Raw genomic sequence first — 24,340 nt, forward strand, 5'->3', positions numbered from 1 at the left:
GACCTCGGTAATCCCTTCAGAGGAATCGACACCGTCGACGTCCGTGGCGGACTTAACAACCTTGATTAAGAAGCTTGTCGCCGATGCCATGAAAGAAGCCATCCCGGCTGCATCTCCAATACCGGCCCTGGTAGGACCGATGCCGACTCCCCAGTCGATGCCGGCCATCGGGCCGATGCCGATAACTCCATCGATGCCGGCCATCGGGCCGATGCCGATGTCTCCATCGATGCCGACTACCGAGTCGATGCCGGTACCATCGTCCACATCGATGCCAGTGCCGATGCCAACGTCATCGTTCATACCGATGCCAATCTCGGTGCCGATGACTGCTGCAGCTCTATCTATTCCGATGGACGTGCCTATCTGCGCTCCAACGATGCCTGCTGCTCCATCGATGTCAACAGCCTCATCTTCGATGCAAATTGCACATCCTTCGATGGAATCGACGAGTGTACATTCTACAATGTCCACAAGTGCTTCCAGACCAATCTCCTCATTGATTCCCATCTCCATGTTTTCCTTTCTCACTACATCACTTTCTACGGCGGCACAACCACCTCCACATTACACTGTAGCTCCTTCTGCAGCTTCAAGCCGGGGAAAAAAGGCAACAGGAAAGTCCAAACATCCAGAGATTCCCTCTGAGAAAAGATTACATGCTATCCTCACCAAAAGATATCATGATCTTTTATCTTCCTTGCCTTCATACCCGGCGGAAAACAGTGATACCAGTGATGGGGCACCGGACATCCAGGATCCTTTACCAGGACCCTCGGGGGTTCCTCCATCTACAATTCCAAGCCATCCTTCATATCCTCAACCAGAGGATACATGGTCTGACACACAATCGGAGTATTCTTCAGAAGAATTTTTATCAGAAGGTACTCCGCCACAAACCAAGAAGCAATCCCCTCCTGAGGATTTATCCTTTGCTTCTTTCGTTCAAGAGATGTCGGAATCCATCCCTTTTCAACTTCAAGCAGAGAAAGATGACAGACAGCAAACACTGGAGATTCTACAATTTGTAGATCCTCCAAAACATAACCTAGCAATTCCAGTTCATGAAGTACTACTCCAACTTCAGCAACGGATTTGGGAGCACCCATGTACAACACCGGGAGTTAATCGTAGAATTGATTCTACATATTTAGTCCAAGCGGCCCCAGGCTTTGAGAAGCCACAACTACCACACAGTTCATTAGTTGTGGAATCTGCGCAAAAGAAATCAAGAAGGTCAAGAACTCACGCTTCTATCCCTCCTGGGAAAGATAACAGATTCCTAGACCTTATGGGGCGTAAGATTTACCAGGGAGCGATGCTAAATGCGAAAATTGCTGCGTACCAACTGTATATAACACAGCATCAAAGAAACCTGTGGAAGCAGATTGAGGAATTTCTTCCCTCTCTCCCTCAACAGCAGCAGGAGGCAGCACAACACATTGTGCAGAAAGGTCTAGATGCGGGCAAGCATGAGGTGCGAGCGGCGTACGACGCATTTGAGACTTCTTCCAGAACGGCAGCTTCAGGCATCAGTGCTCGAAGATGGGCCTGGTTGAAGGCGTCTGACCTACGTCCAGAGGTCCAGGATAAACTAGTGGACTTGCCTTGCCTGGGCGACAACTTGTTCGGAACAAAAGTACAAGATGCCGTAACGCAGCTTAGAGAGCACTCTGAAACATTAAAACAGCTCTCTACGTTGTCCCACGATGCTCCTACTCACCCTGCCCGCAGACCGCCACGGCGAGACACCAGACGGCCTTTCTTTAGACCAAGAAGGTATTACCCCCAAACCTCAAGGCCACGCTCTACAAGGCCTCCACAGCGCCCTCAGCAGAGACAGCAGAGAGCTGCAAGGCCACAGCCTCCGCCCCAAACTGCTTCCACCTCTGGCTTTTGAAAGCAGTCCCGGAGAACAGAGCCAACCCAACCCCTTTCCGAATTTGCCAGTGGGGGGAAGGATTTCCCACTTTTACAACGATTGGGAAAATATCACCACAGATCAATGGGTCTTATCCATAGTTCATCAGGGTTACCACCTAGACTTCACAGCTCCCCCGCCGGAGTGTCCACCACAAAACTCCTATCTCGATCACATACCTCAATTACAAATGGAATTATCTACTCTTCTGAAAGCAAGAGCGGTGGAACACGTACCACGCTCACAGAAGGGAAGAGGATTCTATTCCCGGTATTTCCTCATTCCAAAGAAAACCGGAGGACTGCGTCCAATTCTAGATCTCAGAAATCTCAACAAATTTCTAAGAAAAGAAAAATTCAGAATGGTATCCTTGGGCACCATTCTTCCTCTCATACAAAAGGGGGATTGGCTTTGTTCTCTGGATCTCCAAGACGCTTATACTCACATACCTATTTTCCCACCTCATCGCAAGTACCTAAGATTCAAGGTGGGACGCCAGCATTTCCAATACAGAGTCCTACCATTCGGCCTAGCCTCAGCTCCCAGAGTATTCACAAAATGCCTAGCAGTAATAGCAGGACATTTGCACAAACAAGGTGTTCATGTCTTCCCTTATCTAGACGATTGGCTTATAAAAAGTCAATCTCAACAAGGGGCGCTTACTTCTCTACATTACACAATAAAGGTACTGCACACACTGGGATTTCTCATCAATGATCAAAAATCCCACCTACAACCATCTCATCTACTCCAATACATAGGAGCAGAATTAGACACAAACCTCGCACAAGCTTTTCTTCCAGAAGACCGTGCACATACACTGTCCCAGTTAGCGTACGCCATGTCCACACAACTGCAAGTGACAGCTCATCAGTTCCTAATCTTACTGGGCCACATGGCATCAACGGTTCATGTCACTCCGATGGCACGACTTGCCATGCGACTTACGCAATGGACTCTCCGGTCGCAATGGATCCAAGCCATTCAACCGCTTCATTCTCCCATCCAAGTAACCCACCAACTTCGCTCATCGCTAAACTGGTGGACAATCAAAGACAATTTACGCAAGGGCCTGCCTTTCCAAAAGCCGATCCCTCAAATAACGTTAACTACAGATGCATCCACCTTGGGATGGGGAGCTCATGTACACTCTCTTCAAACTCAAGGAACTTGGACAAAACTCGAAGCCACATATCAAATCAATTTTCTGGAACTTCGAGCTATACGCTATGCGCTGCATGCGTTCAAGGACTGCCTTTCACACAAGACTGTGTTAATCCAAACGGACAATACGGTGGCCATGTGGTACATCAACAAACAGGGAGGTACGGGCTCGTATCTCCTTTGTCAAGAAGCTGCGCAAATTTGGGACTGGGCCTTGAATCACTCAATGTTACTACAGGCCACTTATCTAGCAGGAATTCAAAATGTACTAGCAGACCGACTCAGTCGGCAATTCCAACCACACGAGTGGTCTCTGAATCCCTCGATAGCGACCAAAATATTCCAATGTTGGGGACAGCCAACAACAGACCTCTTTGCGTCGCACCTCAACCACAAGGTGACCAACTTCTGTTCCCTGCACCAACAGAAGCACCAACCAGCCAAGGACGCCTTTGCTCGCCCTTGGAACTCAGGCCTCCTATATGCATATCCTCCAATACCGCTTATCACCAAGACACTGGTGAAGCTACAACAGGACAAGGGGTCCATGATTCTCATAGCCCCATATTGGCCTCGACAAGTATGGTTTCCCACACTGCTAGACCTGTCAGTCAAGGATCCAATTCGCCTGGGAGTAGCTCCCAATCTCATCACTCAGGATCAGGGCCGGTTGCGCCATCCCAACCTTCAATCCCTATCCTTGACAGCATGGATGTTGAAAGCTTGATCTTACAATCACTTAACCTCTCAACTAATGTATCTCAAGTGCTTATAGCTTCCCGCAAACCTTCCACAAGAAAGAATTATTCTTTCAAGTGGAAACGATTCACTTCCTGGTGCAAGCAAAACAATACAGATCCTTTCACTTGCCCCACAACTACTCTGCTAGATTATCTGTGCTATCTTTCAGACTCTGGACTTCAGACATCGTCAATCAGAGTACATTTGAGTGCAATCTCAGCTTATCATGACAAGATAGGAGATGCACCTATCTCCACACAACCTCTCGTCAGTAGATTCATGAGAGGTCTAACTCAACTTAAACCACCAATTCGGCCCCCAGCTACGCAATGGGACCTGAATCTGGTCTTAACAGGTCTAATGCGTTCTCCCTTTGAACCCATAGATACCTGTGACCTTAAATTTCTCACATGGAAAACTATTTTCCTCATAGCCATTACATCAGCTAGGAGGGTTAGTGAATTACAAGCACTTGTCACATACGAACCTTACACAAAGTTCCTCCATGACAGAGTGGTTCTCCGAACACATCCAAAATTCCTTCCCAAGGTAGTTACGGAATTCCACTTAAATCAAACTATAGTTCTACCCACATTCTTTCCAAAGCCTCACTCTCATCAAGGCGAAAGAGCTTTACACACTTTGGACTGTAAACGTGCTTTGTCCTTTTACTTGAATCGCACGACGTCCCTCAGAAAATCCAATCAGCTTTTCGTCTCATATGACCCAAATAAGCCAGGTAAAGCAGTGGGAAAGCATACTCTATCCAATTGGTTAGCCGACTGCATACAATTTTGCTATACAAAAGCAGGCCTTCCTCTCCAAGGGCGAGTAAAGGCACATTCCGTAAGAGCAATGTCCACTTCAGTAGCGCATTTTCGTTCAGTGCCAATCGTTGACATTTGTAAAGCAGCAACATGGACTTCTCTCCACACTTTTGCAGCTCACTACTGTTTAGACAAGGAAGGACGACAGGATTCCGCCTATGGACAATCTGTCTTAAAGAACTTGTTTCCAGTTTAATCCCAACTCCTTCTACATCCAACCTGCTGTGTACTTCGGCTGCATCATTTCCACAACAACGCATCACTGCTATATGCACGGACAATGACTCAGCCTCTAGCTTGCTAATCACCCATATGTGAGGACTAGCATCCTGCTTGTCCTGGGATAAAGCAAAATTGCTTACCTTGTAATAGGTGTTATCCCAGGACAGCAGGATGTAGTCCTCACGGAACCCACCCGCCACCCCGCGGAGTTGGGCCTCAGACTTTATTATTATATTTTTGCTTACGCTTATTGCTACATACAAGACTGGAGTGAGACCCCTGTGGCAGGGAATATCATGGCATGCCGGGCATGCTCAGTAGCCTCAGGCAGCCAGTTAAAACTTCTAGAAACTTGCCAGAAGTTTTTCCCGCTTAAGGGCTCCGTGGATGACGTCACCCATATGTGAGGACTACATCCTGCTGTCCTGGGATAACACCTATTACAAGGTAAGCAATTTTGCTAACTAAAGGCCCAGGGAATTATGGGAAAGTGTTCAAGGTGTTTGTGAAGATGAGGTAGTCGTAGAGGAAACGTCCTCTTAAGTCCCACTCATGGTAGTTGCTTTGAGTATAATTCCTCAAGACTCTAGGGAGGTCGGTATTCAAAGCCATTTAGACTGTTTACTCACAAGTTACCTATCTAAATGGCAAGATTTTGAATATCGAAACATGTATCCTGCTATATTTTAGCTGGATAAGTCATTATTCAGCTAAAATCTAGACAGATAGAAAGGAGTTTTGAGGTTTTCCTAAGGTGTCCATCTGACTTAGTTGAATTTCAGTTCTAACTGGCTTTGTGTGGCCAGATAACGTAATACTTAACCAGATATCTTCAAAGATAATTGGTTAAGTGGTAGTGCAAGGTGAAAATAATTAAAAAAAAAAAAAAAAAAAGATTTAAAGGGGCCGGCCAGCCTAATTTACTCCTTCCCCCACCCCCAAATTTCATATATTGTCTTGCCAGGTCAGGCTCCCCCTTCACCTTCCCCAGTTCAGTTTAAATATTAAAATTGGGCTGCTCCCTGGATCCCCCACACCTACCCGCAGCGCCTGTGTCCTGGCTCATCCCTGACTCCCCTCATCTCCAGAAAGCGCTGCTGGGAGCAAAGTATGCACGTAACCGCTTCCAGTGCTGACTGCTGGAGACGTAAACTATGGGTGGCTTCCACTTCCACTGCTGCTTCTGGCAGAAGAGGTGCTGGTAATACCTCACTCCTGGCAGAGGGTTTTTAGTGCCGGGGGGAGGGAGGTGGCCTGGGACATAGGCACTGCAGGTGAGTGGGGTCTGGTGGGGGGCATCCAGTGTTAATATTTAAACAGAACTGGGTAAGGGGATCTGACCTGCGGACCCTAGAACATTATTTTCAAATGTAGGAAGATGCAGGGCCATATATGAAATCTGAGGGGCAGGGAGGATGGGAGGGAATTGGGCTGCAGGCTTCTTTACATCTTCTCTTTTTTTTTTTTTTTTTACTCTACAGTGCCGCTTTACTGGAATATCTTTGAAGGTATCTGGTTAAGAGCAAGATATCTGGCCACATGTGTCTGGATAACTTAAAAACCTAACCAGTTATATTCAAACAGAGGTGGTTAGGTTTTTAAGTTTATTCGGCTGGCTACATATAACTGGATACCTTCAGGCGAGTGTATTCAGTGTGACATTTTATCCTCCTGAGTATTCAGTACAAGTTATTGGACTAACTTTAAGTGGATAACTTGTCCGCTCGCCAGCTTACCGAAGATGGATCTAAATGGTGACTGGAGGAAACAATCCATATTATATAATGGTTACATTAGTAAAGATGATCCATAAAGATCCATAAAGATGATCCATAAAGATGAAACAATCCATATTATATAATGGTTACATTAGTAAAGATGATCAATAAATATTGCATTGTTCAATCTCTCCCCTCTTCCAGCTCCAAGTTAATTTTCCCTGTTTTATTGTTTTATTGTAACTTTCTCACCCTTCAATTGATTCTCTGTATTTAAAGTTCACAGTTCTATTGGGAATATTGTTATCACGTTACCTTATGCTTTTCACACATTGTTAATTGTAAACCGGGTTGATGTGATGCCAGTCATGAAACTCGGTATAACAAAAACAATAAATAAATAAATAAATAAATAAACAAGACTGTTTTCACAATGATGAGTGCAATCAAGATATATACCTAAGCTTCTGTTGTCTAAAGCTTTTTGTATAATGCATAAACAAAAATGCAGCCTTGCCCTGAGAACACCTGATTTTTAATAATGCAGAATTAGAAATCATTGGCTTTAAAAAAGAATTCGCTTAAAAAAAGTAGTTATTGAAAGGGGGAGAGGGGGAAATGTCCACACTTATTTTTCTCATTTTAAGGTACGTATGAACAATTTTTTTTCACAGATATGGATTGCCAGTTAATTTCCAGGCAATGCTGCTTCAGCCTAATAAGAAGACCATGAAGAAGCTGAGAGAAGTTTTATATGATTTGTACAAACACCTGGACAGCAGTGCAGCAGCAAACATTGATGTGAGTAACGCCATGGTCATAATCTGATGAAATAGGACAGGCAAACTGCTCTACGTTTTGGGAATAGTTTATTGGCAAAATTTAAAAAATGGTATCTAGTGGTTATTATAAAAAGGAAAAAACAGAGCATGTGAGTTTCATTGCTTCTGTGTTGTCTGCCTTGCATATGATTTGATGCTTGACATTTTGTAGTATAGCTGTAGAACAGTCGAAAGAAAAATCCATCTGCTAGTCCTGGGGGAATTCTGTGCTAAATTCCCCCCCACCCTGTGCCGAATTGGCAAATTCTGCACAGAAAATAGCAGAGACCCCGACCTGCTGCGAACAGAGCGTGTCCTGCATGCGCCACGGGACGTGCTCCATTCATAGCGAAGAAGGAAGGCCCCCGTGTACCGCGAATGGAGTGTGCTCTGCTCATGGCAAAGAAGGAAGGCCCCGATGAGAGTGTGTGTGTGTGAGAAAAGGGGGAGGAGAGGGTGTAAGAGCATGGGAGATAAGAGAGCGGTGGGGAGGAATGCTTGAGTGTGGGTTTCAGAGAGAAGGAGCCTATATGAGGGGAGTGTGTATGTGTGTGAGAGATTGGGAGCTCATGTGTATGAAAAGGGGGATGTGTGAGGGAGCCTGTATGAGGGGCAGTACTGAGAACAAGGTCAAACTCTGGGACTGGCGATAGAGCGGAAGGGGTTGAATCTAGAGGTGGAGGGGAGAGATACTGGCAGGTGGAGGAGTTGGGGCCTGAGAGGGCAAAGTGGCCAGGGGAATAGGGAGAGCGAATGGAAGGGACACTCTTACAGTGAATTTCTTTTTTTTTTTTTTTATATTAACAATTTTTATTGCCATATTGCAATTTACAGCATTGATACAAAACCATTGGTACATAAGCATTGTTACAAACCAGTTATAACATTATTGAAGAATGTTATCTGTATAACAAGTGTAAAGGATACAAATCAATAAACATAACTGAAACCAATTCGGAGGTGGCTAACTGTAATAAGAAAATATTCAATACCACCTGGCAATACTAGTGCACAGATAAGCAGTTACTGAATCAAATAGCATTTTATACCCGTCCCCCCCCCTCAGCCCTCCCCCCCACCCCCCCTCTGGGTTAATCAGAGCTGCTCTGCTATCTAAAGGAATGGTAAGCAAGGATGATAAAGTGCCTATGGCTACAGGTCGTGGCTCTCGGGCCATGCAAAGTTCTCGCTTAGGCGATCTGTCCAGCCAACCACTGCTCATAAAGCGCCCAGGTCTTTGAAAAGCCCAACATACTCTGATGTTTATAAGCTGTAATCTTGCCCAGGGTATACATAACATGAACCTGAGCCTGTATCTCTGCCAGCGAAGGTACCCTACTCTCCTTCCAGAGGCGGGCAATAACACACCTAGTGGCCGCTATCACATATTTAAGAAACCGCATTAGCGCTCTATTGTCTCCCTGTGTATTCACAAAAAGTAAAGCTTGTACTGCAGTGATAGTTATAGGCGTGTGTGAAATGGTCTCCAGCCAAGTCGAGACCTGGGACCATACGGATTGTATATTAGGGCAAGTCCACCACATATGCAAAAATGTACCCTCCGCTCCGCATTGTTTCCAACACTGCGCCGGCTTGCTAGGGTACATACGATGTAGCTTCGCTGGGGTGATATGCCAACAATACAGTAATTTGTACCCGTTCTCTATGTGCCCGGCGGAGATGAGTCCCCTCCCCATGTATTGGAAGATCTCCAGCCAATCATTTTCTGAAATCGTACCAGGTAAGTCCCGCTCCCAAGCGCGTAAATGCGCATAAGTGTAATTGGGTTTCCCAGTTAACATCTTGTATATGCGGGAGATAATTTTATCAGTTTTATCCACTTGTCGGCATAAGACTTCAAAATCGGGGATGCCCTTGGACAATTCCAAGTGGATAGCCTCTGTCTGGCAAAAATGGCGGACCTGAAGGTATTGAAAAAGATCCCTGTCGGGCAGGTGGTGTCTAGAACTGAGTTTATCAAAGGGGATCAATCCGCCCGGTTCCCAAATATGAGCTAATTGAAAGATTCCCCCAGCCCTCCATCTGCGGAATACCGTTGACTGTTGGCCTGGCAAAAATGAAGTGTTATGAAATAAATAAGAACTATGATAGGAGACCCGAGCCCCCACCAACACTGTCCTCCAGTGGGACCAAACAGTATAGGTACTTCGGACTGTTTCCGGAAGCACAGTGGCAGCAGCCCACGTATGTTTAGGTTGCCACAGTAAAGCTGCTAAAGGCATAGTCCCCAACACTGCCTGTTCCAGGCGAACCCATAATGGTTGTCTCTCCCGCTTGTGCCAATCAACAACGGCTTTAAGGTGCGCCGCCACATGGTACCAATGTAGGTTAGGGACACCAAGGCCCCCTTGTAGTTTTGGGCGATATAAGACTTTTCTGGATACTCTCGGCTGTTTTCCCTTCCAAATATATTTTAATAACCTCCGCTGCCACTTTTCTAGCAACTGAGAGGGAATTGCTAGGGGGAGTGTCTGGAATAAATAGAGCAATCTGGGGAGGATATTCATTTTTAGAACCGCTATCCGTCCCACCCAGGAAATGTGATACCGGTCCCATTCTTCCAGGTTTTGGTAAATTTTGTCCATTAGTGGCGGGTAATTTAACTGAAATAAGTCCTCCCCTGCACCAAGCTGTATGCCCAGATATTTAATTTTCGTGGTTGCCCATCGGAAAGGATGAATTCGTTTGAGCTGATCCACCATATGGGCGGGGGCTGAAATATTTAATAATTCGGACTTTTCCCAATTGAGTTGGAATCCCGACACCTGTCCAAAGTCCAGCAATTCTCGACTAATAGCAGGGAGGGATTGATGGGGGTCTGTAATGGTGAACAAAATGTCGTCAGCAAAAAGTGACAGTTTGGAGGAGAAATCACCCACCGTTACACCCGAAATGTGCGGATTATTTCTGATTTTCGTCGTAAAGGGCTCCAAAAACAAAGCAAAAAGGAGAGGTGAAAGCGGACACCCCTGTCGGGTGCCTCTACCTATCTGAAAAGTATCAGTGTAACCCCCATTCACCTTCAGCCTCGCCCGAGGATTAGCGTATAGTTTTTTGATCCACCCCAAAAAGTGATCCCCTACCTGAAAGGCCTTTAAAGTGTGAAACAGGAAGGACCAATGAACAAAGTCAAAGGCCTTCTCTGCGTCAACCGCCAATAAAAGGCTAGGTACAGCGTTCTGCCTTGCCCACCGGATAGCGTCGATGGTCTTGCGCACATTATCCGAGGCCATACGACCAGGAATAAATCCAGCTTGGTCGGGATGGACGAGACCAGGAAGTATAGCGTTAAGTCTATTAGCAAGTATCTTCGCTAGCAATTTCAGGTCCAGATTAATTAAGGAGATTGGCCGATAGGAGCCACAGAGTGAAGGGTCCCTGCCTGGTTTCGCCAATATAGTGATACCGGCGGTATTGGAGACCTCCGACAGTGACCCTGTAGCCCTTAGAGAATTAAACAATCGGACCAGCAAAGGTGTCAGGGTCTCCGCATATTTTTTTATAAAAGGTAGCCGTAAAGCCATCCAATCCTGGGGACTTGCCTTTTTTAAGCTCTTAATGGCCCAGGTAATCTCAGCTCCATTGATCTCTTTATCCAATAGGGCTTGCTGAGCAAGCGTTAAATGCGGCAGAGGGATACCCCGCAAGTATTGCTGGATCTGGTCATCTTGTATGGCCTTATTGGTAGCATACAGTTCTTGATAGAAATGCAAAAAGCGCTGACGAATATCCCTGGTTGTAGTCAATATATTCCCAGACTCGTCTTTTATTTTAATAATAGTATTGGCATTCCACTGCTTTTTCAATTTTTGTGCTAATTGCCTACCCGCTTTATTCCCCCCTTCATAGTGGAGTTGCCGAACCCTTTCTAATCGATAGGCAATATCTGCTACTTCCAGACCTTCCAATTGGCGGCGGCATTGGTCCATACGTGCAAGGGTTTTTTTGGAGCCGAACTGTTTATGCGCCAATTGCAATTCGTTAATCTGGCGCTGCAGGCGGGCCTTTTCAGCATTCTTGGTTTTTTTCACATATGTGGCCCTAGCAATTAATAAGCCCCTGGTGACCGCTTTTAAGCATTCCCATATATTCAAAGGTGTGGTATCATTATTATCATTTCGCTGTAAGTATTCCTCAATGTGGCCCCTCAGGGCTAGTGAGAAAGACTCATCCTCCAATAAACTATCATTAAGTTTCCAATATTGCACGCCACGGTCATAATTCGATATCTGTAACGTTAGGCCAATGGGGGCATGATCAGACCATGTGATAGCATCTATAAAGGTATCAGTGACCTGATTAATAAGAGATTTCTCTACAAAGAGAAAATCAATGCGGGAATACGTATGGTGCACTCTGGAAAAATAAGTATAATTCCTGGAGGAGGGATTATGTGTACGCCATGCATCTAAGAGCCCCAAATGGGTGAGAAATCGTTTAAAGGTTTTCCTATCCTTGCTTGTAGGAAGCCTAGTACCCGTGGAATTATCCACATGAGGATTTAAGGTCAGATTAAGATCGCCCCCTACAATGAGGCTCCCCTCCATGCACAGTTCCAGTTTACGCTCCAGGGCACAGAGATAATCCCCTTGGTTAGCATTGGGGGCGTAGACATTCACCAGGGTATAGAGCCCATCACCAATCCGAAATACCAAGATAACATAGCGACCCTCTGGATCACGTATAAAGGCTTTCTGCTCAAAAATGATATCCCTGTGAATGAGGATTCCCACTCCAGTATATTTACTGCTTTTGTTGCATGCTGCCCAAAACTGATGGGGAAAGGTAGCATTTTTCATCGTATGTTCGTACCTGCGTTTTAGGTGGGACTCCTGAATAAAGGCAATGGTAGTCTGCTGCTTGTTCAATTCACTAAACAGAAATTGGCGCTTACGGTGGGAGTTTAGTCCCTTAACATTAAGGGACAGAACTTTTATGTCAAGCATTTTGAACACAATATGGGACAACGCGCGCTGCAGCAGAACCTACACCTATGGGCAGTGAGGTGGTGCCTAACAGTATGGCTATGGAAGCAGTAAAGCCATGAACACGCATGATCACCAGCAGAGCCGCCCGCCCGCCATGAGCAGGTTCCCCATTCCTCATCCTCTGATTAAGACTCAAATCACCCAGAACAACCCCTATTACCCAGAATACCCGTCCAAACGGATCCCTCCGAGGGGAACCATTTACCATGAATAGAGAGGAAACAGCCATCGGGTGTCCAGCCCCCCCCCCCCCACACACACACATAACCATTGAACATCATTGAATTATAAAACTATATGGTTAAACAATCCTCCTTTATAAGTAAGGCAGGTGCCCTGCCATCCGTCGTTAATCGTTGCATCCGCGAACTCTCGAAGTAGTTTCCCGACTGCACAGAGTCCCTGCAAAATCAAAGGCACAAAAACCGTGGCCAGAACAAAACCGGGGCACTCACGGTAAATCCTGAGAATCAAGAATTCTTTGGCGGGGAACGCGCCTGGTCTGGCATGCGGCGGAGCCTTCGTCCTCCCTTGTTGACCCGCTGCCATTTGGGGGCCTCAGCTCGTTGGCCTGTCATCGGGCCTCTCTGCAACGCCGCCTCGAATCCTGTATAGCCCGCTGCTTGCAAAATGGCCGCTCCCTCGTGCGCCGCTTTAATCTTGTGATGATTACCCTGCAGGGTGAAGGCCAAGCCGAACGGAAATGTCCAGCGGTATCTTACGTTGGCCTTTCGTAGCGCCTCCGTTATAGATTTCAAATCCTGTCTCTTTCGAATGGTGGATGGTGCTAAGTCCGCGAAAATCATGATTGTATGATTCTCCCAGGTCCATTCCATTTTCTTACGGGCCGCCACCGCAATCCTCTCCTTGGTAGCATAATCGTGGTATTTAACAATTATGTCCCGGGGTCGATCAGACTGCTGACTGCCCAACGCACGATGAGCTCTGTCGATTTTAATGTGCAGAGCACTTACTTCCTCCGATGCGGGCCGGTCTAGTGATTCCAGTAGCATGATACTGATTTTCGCAATGGTGGCCCTACAGTCCACGTACTCCGGACTTTCGGGCACCCCTCGGAAACGGAGATTCTGGCGACGTGAGCGGTTTTCTAAGTCCTCCACCTTGTCGGCGAGGGACTCGAGTTCAAGGGTTAGACTTTGCCGGTCCGCCTGTATCGTTTTAATATCTTCAGCGCAGGCTTCAGTTTTAGTCTCTACCTCGAAGACCCGACGGCCATTTTCCGATATGTCCTCCTTCATCTCCTCGATCGACGCGACTATGTCCTTTTTATAATCTTGCAAGTCCTGTCGAAGATCTTGGCGGAGTTCAGTAAACCAGCGTTTTAATTCCGTCCTAGAAGGTAAGTCGTCGTCAAATGGGGTCGCTTCCTCAGAATGTGGACTGCCCGGTTCGGTATCTGTAGCGGTGGCGGCGGCCATATTAACAAGGCTCGCCACGTCCAGCCCTTCTTGTTTCTTGTAAGAAAACCTGCGTAAATCTGCAAGTTTTTTACGCTGGGACATCGGAGACTATAGTGCTCACGACGGGCAACCTGACAGGCTAAAATATAGCACAGATGAGGGGGATTGCAATGGATAGTAGGCTGTGTGGAGCGGGAGCCCTCTTTCACCCTGCCATTCACACCGGTGACGTCACTCCTCTCTCCCTCTTACAGTGAATTTCTAGGGAAATTCTGCTCAAAATATTTAAAATTATGCATCTCTAAGTAATAACTTTTTTCTGTATTAATTTAAAATGTAATTACTTAAAGACTGTCATATAAATTGTGTTATTTTGACCAATATAAGGTTTGCAGACTTTTGCAGAATTTAAGTTTTTGTGCGCAGAATTTTAAAGTTTTTGCACAGAATGTCCCCAGGAGTAATATGCCATGTACTGGGTAGAATATTCAGGCCGATTCAGTAAAGTCCGCGGTAGAGCGGACGAACGCCCGCACTCCCGGCGCACGCACCGGCCCCTCGCCGGTGCGCGCGATGCAATATTCAAATTAGGTGGCTAGGTAGAAACGGGGAAAAGGAGGCGCTAGGGACACTAGCGCGTCCCTAGCGCCTCCTTTTTGACAGGAGCGACGGCTATCAGCGGGTTTGACAGCCGACGCTCAATTTTGCCGGTGTCGGTTCTCAAGCTCGCTGACAGCCACGGGCTCGGAAACCGGACGCCGGCAAAATTGAGCGTCTGGTTTTCGGCCAGACAGCCGCGGGCCAAATTCAAATTTTTTTTTTTAACTTTTTTTTACTCTTCGGGACCTCCGACTTAATATCGCTATGATATTAAGTCGGAGGGTGCAAGAAAAGCAGTTTTTACTGCTTTTCTGTGCACTTTCCTGGCGCCAGAAGAAATTAGCGCCGACCTTTGGGTTGGCGCTAATTTCTGAAAGTAAAATGTGCGGCTTGGCTGTATCCCGCGCGCATACCTAATAGGGCAATCAACATGTTGAGGGCGCTATTAGGTGCCGCGGGTTGGATGCGCGTTTTCCTCCCCTTACTGAATAAGGGGTAAGGGAAAACGCGCGTCCAATAGCAGGGTAACAGTGCGCTCCGTCGGAGCGCATTGTACTGTATCGGCCTGATTATGTGCAGTAGATGTCAGATTATATCACCCAGATCCTGGAACCTCTCTTTCTTCTTATCTCTCCTTTTTCCCAGATCCTGAAATTCTTCCTTTCAACCCTCTAATCCCAGATCCTCCGTTTTTGCTCTCCCTCCTATCTCTTTCCACTTCCCTCCCTCTTTCCCTCCCATCCCCAGTTTTCTACGCTTCTTACATTGCTCTCCCCAATCTCAAGTCCTCTTTCTCCTGTCCCCATCCCTTGTCCTTTCACCCTCTCCTTCTCTTTCCATCTGAGGTCCTAGTACGTGAGATCTCTCTTCCTCACTCAATAAAATCATAATCGATTCTATAGACACAAGGCTGGAAAAATATTTTTATGATGTAATAGATGGAAATATTTGCCAATGTGCTTCAGAGTTTTCTAATTCTTGCCACAGGAAACTGTGGGGCCTTGCCTTAGATATTCCACTCCCTTTCCTTTGACCTTCTTGGTGGGGGGTGGGGGTGGAGGGAAGTGGCAACACCAGCAGTGCCTGGAGGGGGGGGGGGGGCAAAATTTTAAATGCGTCACGAGGTACAGCTATAGATCTAAGGACCTCTCTAATCAGGATTGGTCAGCAGGTCTCCCCATAAGAAGGATAGAGGTCGTCATTCAAAAGCCATTTAGAAGGCTAACTTAAACTTAGTTATCACTGTAAAGGCAAGGTTTGGGATATTCAGCTCCTTGTCCAGCTTAAAAAAAAAAAGAGAGAGAGATTCTGGGAGCATATTTGGGAAGAGTTAAGTTATCTGGCTAACTTAGCTGATTTTAAACTATAACCGACTAAGTCTAAAGCTATCCAGCCTTGTGTGTCCTCAGCGCTGATGACAGCACTACTTACCAGGTTATCTCTGAAGAGATCTGGATAAGTAGCTAATTTATCCAACACAAGGCTGGATAACTAAACAGTCTAGCTGGTTGTATTCAAACATAGCTGTTTAGGTAGTTATCCGGCTACATGTAGCCAGATAACTTTGGGCGAGTATATTTAACTATGTGTAGCCAGATAACTTCTCCCGCTGAATATACTCGCCTAAAGATCTGGTTGATTTTAACTGGATAACTTGTCCGCTCATCAGCTTACTGAATATTACCCCAAAATGGATTGAAAGTGCGTCATGCTTTGAAGGTTATTTTGAAAAATGGGGAATAACAGAAAAAATGTTGTCATATGCAGTAACAGTTTAAGAAATAGAAATATGCATAGCTGAATTTATTTGATATTGATTGATTCACTTTTGATTATATGTTTATATTTTGCAGTACTTACAATGTAATAGTTTTAGGCAGAATTTTTTTTTCTCTTGAGGAACTTCCTAATGGTGTTCTCTGCTTTACAGTTATTTTTAAAATGTATAGAACATTCTCTGTCAACAAGCAGGCATGAATTAGCCATAACGCATGGGTGACCTCATCCAATGTCGCTGACATGAACCCAGGTCTCAGAGCTCAGTAAAGACTTTACTGAGCATGCACAGGAATTCCCACATGAGTGTGCTGCCTCACGAGCTCCTCTGTATTGCTTTGTCTGAGCTACTACACGGATGTGTTCCCAGTCTCTCTCTACAATTTGTTTTCTGGCCATTTTATTGGCCTAGTTTTTCTAACTTGTTGCATAGATTTTCTTTTCCAATTGGCTGCCTTGGCAGCCCTTCAACAGAACTTTTCAGTTCTGCAAAAAAAATTGTGTTTGTGAAATGGAGAAGTCTGGGGCCAATAAAACCACAGTCAGTAGCCTTAAGGCCTGTTTCTTTGGCTGCCAGATGTTCATATGCCAGATGTTCAATATGCTTTTGCTGCCTGGGGCTAAATCATGGCTCTGCCAGCTACTACACTTACAGTAAGATGACTCCACTGGCACAGCAGTACTGTGCCTGGATAATGGAGGCCCTGCAGAAGGCACAGCAGAGCTGTTCCTCATCCCTGAGCCAGGCATTGATGGATACTCAGCTCAGAAAATTGAAGTGGAAGAATAGCCTAGTGGTTAGAGTAGCGGGCTTTGAACCAGGAAGTCCAGGATTCAAATGCTACTGCTGCTCCTTGTGACCCTTGGGCAAGTCACTTTACCGTCCATTGCCTCAGATACAAACTTAGATTGTGAGCCCTCTGGGGACAGAGAAATAACTACAGTACCTGAATGTAATCTGCTTTGAAGTGCCAAAAGCAGATTAAAAAAATCAGATAAGCAGGATGCCTCTCCCTCTTGCTCCAAGTCAAGCAAGGCTCTGCTCCCCACCCCCTAACCTTCCCCCTCCTATGGCTCTGGTTCCTGGATGAGGTCGTGGGGTGAGCATGATGCATAGGAGCAAGGTGCCAGCTTTGCTACAGAAAAAAGCACGTAAGAGATGTGAGATATCTACCCTAGGGTCTTTTGCCTCAACAACGAAGAAACCTGTACCATTACTGCAACACTTCACCAGAACGTAAGCCTGCCTCTATCCAGCCTTCGGTGCAGGTGCTATCCTTGTTCTTGGCACAGATCCCAATGGCACCATGCCACATATTCTGTCCAAACCTAGTGCAGTTCAAGGCATTGTTTCTCTTTAGCAGGAAGTTATTCTATGCTGCAGCCTGCTAAGGCCTGATATTGTCAGGGTAGAGAATCTCTGCACCAAAATACAAAAGTCCTACTATTGCTCAGATGGAGTTATCTCTGGTGCCGTACATGGCATCAATCAATGGGAAGTCTTGATGCTTCTGACGTTGAGTACCTTGGAGCAGGCCGTGGCTACAGTCACCACTGCAGTCCCAAGTTCCCAGCACTGGTGGACCTTCATGAAAGAAGCCAATTTGGATCTCTGAAGAGGATGTCTTGCCTCCAATTCCAGGGCAAAGGGGTCCCTCAGCCAATGGGATACCAGTTATCAGAGTTTGTGAAAAATATTTCTGCTCTTCAGACCCTGAGGACCAGAGAGGGAGGTTTTATATGACAGATGGAATCTTCCCACATATGGGTGCTACTCAGTCTCCCAGAGGCTCATGGTTCACCTCAGGGGCTTCTAGCAATGGGAGTAAGTCCCCTCCCTGAAGCTGTAGGTTCAAATTCTCCAGGGGAGTCCCTTTATGGATGAAATGGGGAAGAAGTGGCAGTGCGCTCTGAGTTTCTGTCAGAGGCTTACCCTCTGGCGCAGCAGAGATCTTCTCCCCTGTCATTATCATGTGCAACCATGATCAAGGGAGGAGAAGATTTCCCCCAAGGCTTCCTTTGAACCCTTTACTAGACTTGCCCCAATATAATTCTCCCTGGAAGATTTCTGCTACCTACATTTCCTGAATAAGCTGGCAAAAATACTTTCCATCAGTGTCAAGAAAGAGGTAGCCTCAAGAGCAGATGTTTTGGGGCTTATGTTTCTTCAGCCTCTAGCAGAAACTGAATCCATTCCAGAACATAGATTCCTCAAACATCTACAAATGAGTATGTGGTAGTTGTTGATATCATCCCATCCATCATCAGATTGATGATAACAAGCCATCAAGTTGTTGATAACATCCCATCAAGCCTCAGATTGGAGCCTTGCCTTTTAACTTTTAGAAAAAGACTTAAAACCTGGCTCTTTCACCAAGCCTTCGCTGAGCCACCAGACAATCATTAGTTGTCCTTCACCATTACCCGTCCTGGCATCTATACTCACGAATGGACTCTGATTCTCCCAGGTTAAAGCAACTTTAAGCTTTTAACCCGTACGCTCTACTGTATCACTTTATATTTATTTTCTGCCTTATCTTCTTTCCAGCTTATGGCAAGCTTCCAAGTTCTCATTCCCTGTTGATTGTAACTTTCGGACTTATTCCTACCTATTGTTTATCCTTTGTTTACTTGAATTTGAATTGTTACCCCAGTTATACACTTGTTATATGTAAACCGATCCGATATGGTTATTTACTATGAGGGTCGGTATAGAAAACTGTTAAATAAATAAATAAATAAATCATGCCTTCCAATGGCCTGAAAACTGGATATGAAGTATAAGGTGCAGGTCTCCCCAGGTTTTACCGCACCACTGGGAGATGGGGGGGGGGGGGGGGTCAGTGTTGAATTATGTGAAGTGCATTCTTGATTACTTTAACACACTTCCTTGGAAAGACCCAAAGATGTTAGATACATTTGGAATAAAGGTCTACTAGGAATCCATGCTTAGTACCTGGATCCCAACTCATCAGTGTTTGAATGAATGTATGCAGAAGCAAAGTGGACTGGAGTGCAATGGGTAAATGCAAATAGGTTGTTTACTCTTTCAAAAAATATGAAAACTAGAGGATATTCCAGGAAGTTCCTAAATAGCCCATTTAAAACCAATCCTCCTCTATTTAATTCATTCACTTTTTATTCCTAAAACGAGTCCAAGTCCAACAAAGATCTCTATTTCACCCTTTTTCATAAGGTCTTCCTCAGGGACTAACTCAGGAGCATCAGTATCTTCAAATATCAACTTCCTATAGAGGAGGATTCGTTTCATGGATCACCTATTAATGACCTAAGTAGATTAATAATAATAATTGTACAAAACGTCAATGAATAATAAGAAGTCTGAAATTTACACTTATTTGGTTTTATGTGGTATGAGTGATGAATGTGTATGGGGTGTTTTTGAGTTAGATTTTAATTGTCTAGATAGTTGTAATACATGTGATTGTATAATAAAATATTGAAACTGTAAGGTACAAAGTTCTTCTTTTGTGTGTTGCCTATAATACTATCAAAGAAGATTTGTGACTATCACCCTTTGTGTTATATTGAGTCATTACCCAAGATTTTGGCACCCTTGTGAACAATACATTGAAATCCTCTGCTCAGTGGCTGTCAAAAAAGCAAATAGAATGTTAGGAATGATCTGAAAAGGGTTGGAGAATAAGATGGAAAATATCACATTGCCTCTATTTCGAACCATGGTGCGACCGCAACTTGGTATTTTGTGCATTTCTGATTGCCCCCATCTCAAGAGACATAGCAGAGGAGGGTGACAAAAATGATAAAATGATAATACTAAAACAAGGGAATGCTTCATGAAACTAAAAACCAGCAAATTCAAAACATATCTTAAAGTATTTTTTCACTCTGCGTACTATCAAGCTGTGGAATCTGTTGCTAGAGGACATGGTCAAGGTGATTAGTGTAGCTGGGTTTAAAAGAGGTTTGGACAAGTTCCTGGAGAAAATGTCTATAACACATTATTGGCCAGGTAGAATAAAGAAAACTATTGCTATCCCTGCAAGTGAGTAACAGGAATTAGATCTCCTTTATAGGATCTGCTGGGTACTTGCGACCTGGATTGGCCATTGTCAGAGACAGGATGCTGGGCTCTATGGACCTTGGTCTGACCCAGCTTAACAAATCTTATGTTCTTATAGACTCCCCATGCATTTTGGCTAATTCATGCCTACTTGTTGATGGAGAAAGCAGGTCTGTTTTCTGTAAACAGGGTTCTCCATAGACAGCATGATGAATTAGCCATACTTAATTTCTGTCCACCTACTTGGAGACTCTCGTACCTCACTAAAGTTTAAGCTGTAGAAGAGAAGGGGCTCATAAGGCAGCATGTGAGCTTGGTCTCCCGCGTATGCTCGGTAAAATCTTTACTGAGCTCTGAGAGCTGGGTCTGTGTTGGCATTGTCAGGTGACGTCACCCACACGTAATGCCTAATTCATCCTTCTGTCTATGGATAGCCCTGTTTACAGGTAAGCAAACTTGCTTTTCCCCCATAAGATTTTAATTACATGTATTTTTTTTTAATGTGTGTTAAACTTTAGAACTTAGACTTTGTATTTCATTAAAGATCGAATTTTAAGAGGCCAGCGCACACGCAAATACCGGTGGATTACACGCGTGGCCAGGCCACGCGCCATTAGCCTCTGTCCCAGGGAAGCGCACGCCAGGAGTTGGCCGGCACGTAGGGTTTACTTTTGCTCCCAAGGAGCAGTAGGTATAAAAATTAAAAAATTGGAGATGGGTAGCATTAGTGTAGGGGTGGAGGAGGAGAGGGGAAGAGGGTGGAAGGATAAGGTTAGGGGTAGGGAAGTTCCCGCTCAGTCTGCTCCTTAATTGGAGCGGACTGGGAGGGAACTGGGGAAGGCCCTGTTGCATCGGCGTGCATTTCTTTCTAATATTCCCCCCTGTTGTGCGCGTCAGAGGAAACCCGCCCACACGTGCACGTATGGAGGAATTGTATTTTATAAACATGCCATGTTATAAAATAGCCGCATCCATGTGCGTGTGCTGGGAACCGCACGCACATGGACGAACGCACGGACTTTTTAAAATCGACTCCTAAATGTTTTTCATTGCAAGTCAGTTTTACTGTGTATCTCTTGAAGGAGTAGTTGCAGTGAGAAAACTAATATAGTACAGCATTAAATATTAATCATTACTTTTGTATCCCAAACTTGTTTTGCAGGCCTCCACGGACATTCCCGGCCTGAACCTCAGCCAACAGGAATACTATCCATATGTTTACTACAAGATTGATTGCAATATGTTAGACTTCAAGTAAACTTTGACTTTGCCCATCCTAGTGTTGGTATGTGAACAGAAGTGAGATTGGAATATAATGATACTTTTAAATCTCTATTAACACTATGCTTGCTTCTTACGTCTGTAACTTAGATGACATTTCCTGTAGTGGCCCATCTCTTGACTTTTTCTTTTAAAGAAAGGTATATGTATGTTGCTTTTAATCAATCAGGTATTTACAAATATACTGAAAGAATCAGAGTCTATTTATAAGCACTAGAGTTTATTTAAAGAAAGGGTCATTCCTCCCTTGTGGCAATGTGCATTAATTCCATTTGTTACCATTGGTCATTCACTGTATTAAATAGGTACAAAAGTATTCTGTTAAATTGTGCTGTAAAGAAGTATATGTGATGATGTTTAGAGTCTGTATATTTTGAAGGTTTTAAATGTAAGCATTGTCAACATGAGGAAATAAACAAATACCTGTGCATATTTGTTTTTCTTATTGGTTTGTGCTTGGTTGGGAATTTGTTTTAATATTATATAGCTTCTGTTTATAATAATTATAAATAATTCAGAAAATCAGGTTCTTGGCAAAAGGGAGGTTAGCATAAATAACACTAACAATCCAACTCGGTTGAGCATCTGTGGGGGCAGCAAGCAGACCCATTAGAGTCATCAAGCAAATGCTACAGCATTGCTGCTTGGAATATTAGAACATAAGAACATACAAATTTGCCTTACTGGGTCATACCGAGGGTTCATCAAGCCCAGCATCCTGTTTCCAACAGTGGCCAAGGCAGATTACAAGTACTTTGCAAGTGTCCAAACATTAAATAGATCTCATGCTACTGATGCCAGTAATAAGTGGGGCCTATTCCCGAAGTCAGTATGATTAATAGCAGTTTATGGACCTCTTCCACAAGAACTTATCCAAACCCAGCTACTCTAACTGCATTAACCCCATCATTCTGGCAACACATTCCAGAGATTAATTGTGCTTTGAGTGAAAAAGAAATTTCTCAGATTTGTTCTTATAACACCTACAAAACTTGTCTACTCTAGGCAATGAGAGATTAATGTTGCCATCATAGGAATCGCTGAAACTTTCTGGAAGGAGATAGGAGAGTTCATCTTAATACCTACAACTGATGAACAATACAAAGTCATTTTGGAGAATGAAAAAGCAGAAAGAATAATATTAAAAAAAAAAAGTCTTGAACATTAACACTTTTCAAAGGGATTTACATACAGGAAAAGACTCTCAATATCACCCCCCTCTATTTGGGGAAAAGGGGTGATGCCAAGAATGGGCTCTGCAAAGTACACGTGGAGATTTCATTTTGAAATCTGTGTTCTTTTCCCCCGTGTCACCAGCCTGCCACGAGATTTGCAAATGGAGTTTCCCTTTTAAAACTGCCTTGCATCTATTATCCTGCAAATACCTTGGAGTATGAAAACTTCCCTCAACAGTTTCAGAATAAATTCATACACAGGTTTAAATTAAACCAGCCTAATTATAACATCCAGCCCTGGAAGTGGAAGAGGAGAAGCCATGCCAGGATAAGGAGGAACCAAAACATGAAACCACAAAGCTGTGGATTCGACAACTATTGCACCTAGAATGCTGAGAGTAGTGGTGAGTGGTGACTCGCTTCTGAGGAGCACAGAGGCATCCATCTGCTGACCAGACATGTTGTCCTGAGAAATGTGCTGTCTGCTGGGTGCCAAAATCCATAACATTACAGAGAGATTTCCAAACATTCTTAAGCCTACTGACTACTATCTGATGCTGCTCATCCATGATGGCATGAATGATACTGCTAGGATACCTCACAGATCATATAAAAAGTGACTTAATGGCTCTGGGAGAGAGGATAAAGCAAATAGGTGGTAATCTCCTCCATCTTCCAGTCAAGTATAAAGGCACTGGTAAAGAAGCCTGCATTCTGGAGATAAATGAATGACTGCATCAATGGTGTCAACGAGAGTGTTTTGACTTACTAGACCATGGGATGTTGTTTCAAGGACTCTTGAACAGAGATGGTGGTCCACCCAACAGGGGCGCCCAGCATCTTCTAACACAGACTGGAAAATCTACTGAGGAGAGCTTTAAACTAGGATTGTCGGGGATTGGTGAACAAAATGCTAAGGTAACTATAACAAATACTTGTATAAAAATGGAGGAAGAAAGGGCAATATCTGGAAAGCTATGTATAGGAAATAAAGACCTGGAATCTAGTTAGTCATGGAAAAAGCTGATTTAGATATTATGACTGTCACAGAGATGTGGTACATGGAAAACCATGACTGGGATATAATTATACTGGCTACAATCTATTCAGGAAGGACTGAGTAGGAAGGAAGGGAAGAGGCATGGCACTAGATATAAAATAATATTAAGGCAACAGAAGTGGGGCAAGACTCTACATAGTGTTGCACATTCTGTTTCACTCTGGGCCACCAGTAATGGTGGAGCAGTCATTCCAACATTCTGGAAATTCTAGGTTATCCTGCTAGATGGGAGTCGTGGGCCTATTTCATGCCGTTGTTTGGGGACCACAGTTTTCCCCAGGGGGATAGGTACGGCAGCTACGACTGGCGAGGAAGGCAGTCTTTGGTCTCCAAAGACCTGAAAAGTGTGTCAACCCATAGATTTTTCTCCACTGAGCTGTACTGGAGTGTGAAATTGAAGCGATTGTAAAAACAGTGACCATCTGGCCTGATGAGGGTTCAGTTGTGCCTGCAGTAGGTATTCCAGATTTTCGTGGTTAGTGTAGATCCTGATCAGGTGTTTAGCCCCTTCCAACAAATGGTGCCACTCTTCCAGGGCCAACTTTATGGCTAGAAGCTT

At 44.6% G+C, this 24,340-nt stretch overlaps 1 protein-coding gene across 3 annotated transcripts in view; it reads left to right on the top strand.

Annotated features, from left to right (window-relative positions):
- ATP6V1C1 (ATPase H+ transporting V1 subunit C1) overlaps positions 1-21,978 on the top strand; it is a 163,582-nt gene extending 141,604 nt beyond the window's left edge. For all 3 annotated transcript variants that reach the window (XM_029591850.1, XM_029591851.1, XM_029591849.1), the window contains 2 exons: positions 7,268-7,394; positions 21,428-21,978. In XM_029591850.1, coding sequence (XP_029447710.1) covers positions 7,268-7,394; positions 21,428-21,523 — 223 coding nt within the window. In that variant the 3' untranslated portion in view covers positions 21,524-21,978. The remainder of the gene's footprint in view (positions 1-7,267; positions 7,395-21,427) is intronic.
- Positions 21,979-24,340: the final 2,362 nt, after the last annotated feature.

Source organism: Rhinatrema bivittatum, chromosome 2 (assembly GCF_901001135.1).
Source record: "Rhinatrema bivittatum chromosome 2, aRhiBiv1.1, whole genome shotgun sequence".
NCBI classification, from domain to species: domain Eukaryota; kingdom Metazoa; phylum Chordata; class Amphibia; order Gymnophiona; family Rhinatrematidae; genus Rhinatrema; species Rhinatrema bivittatum.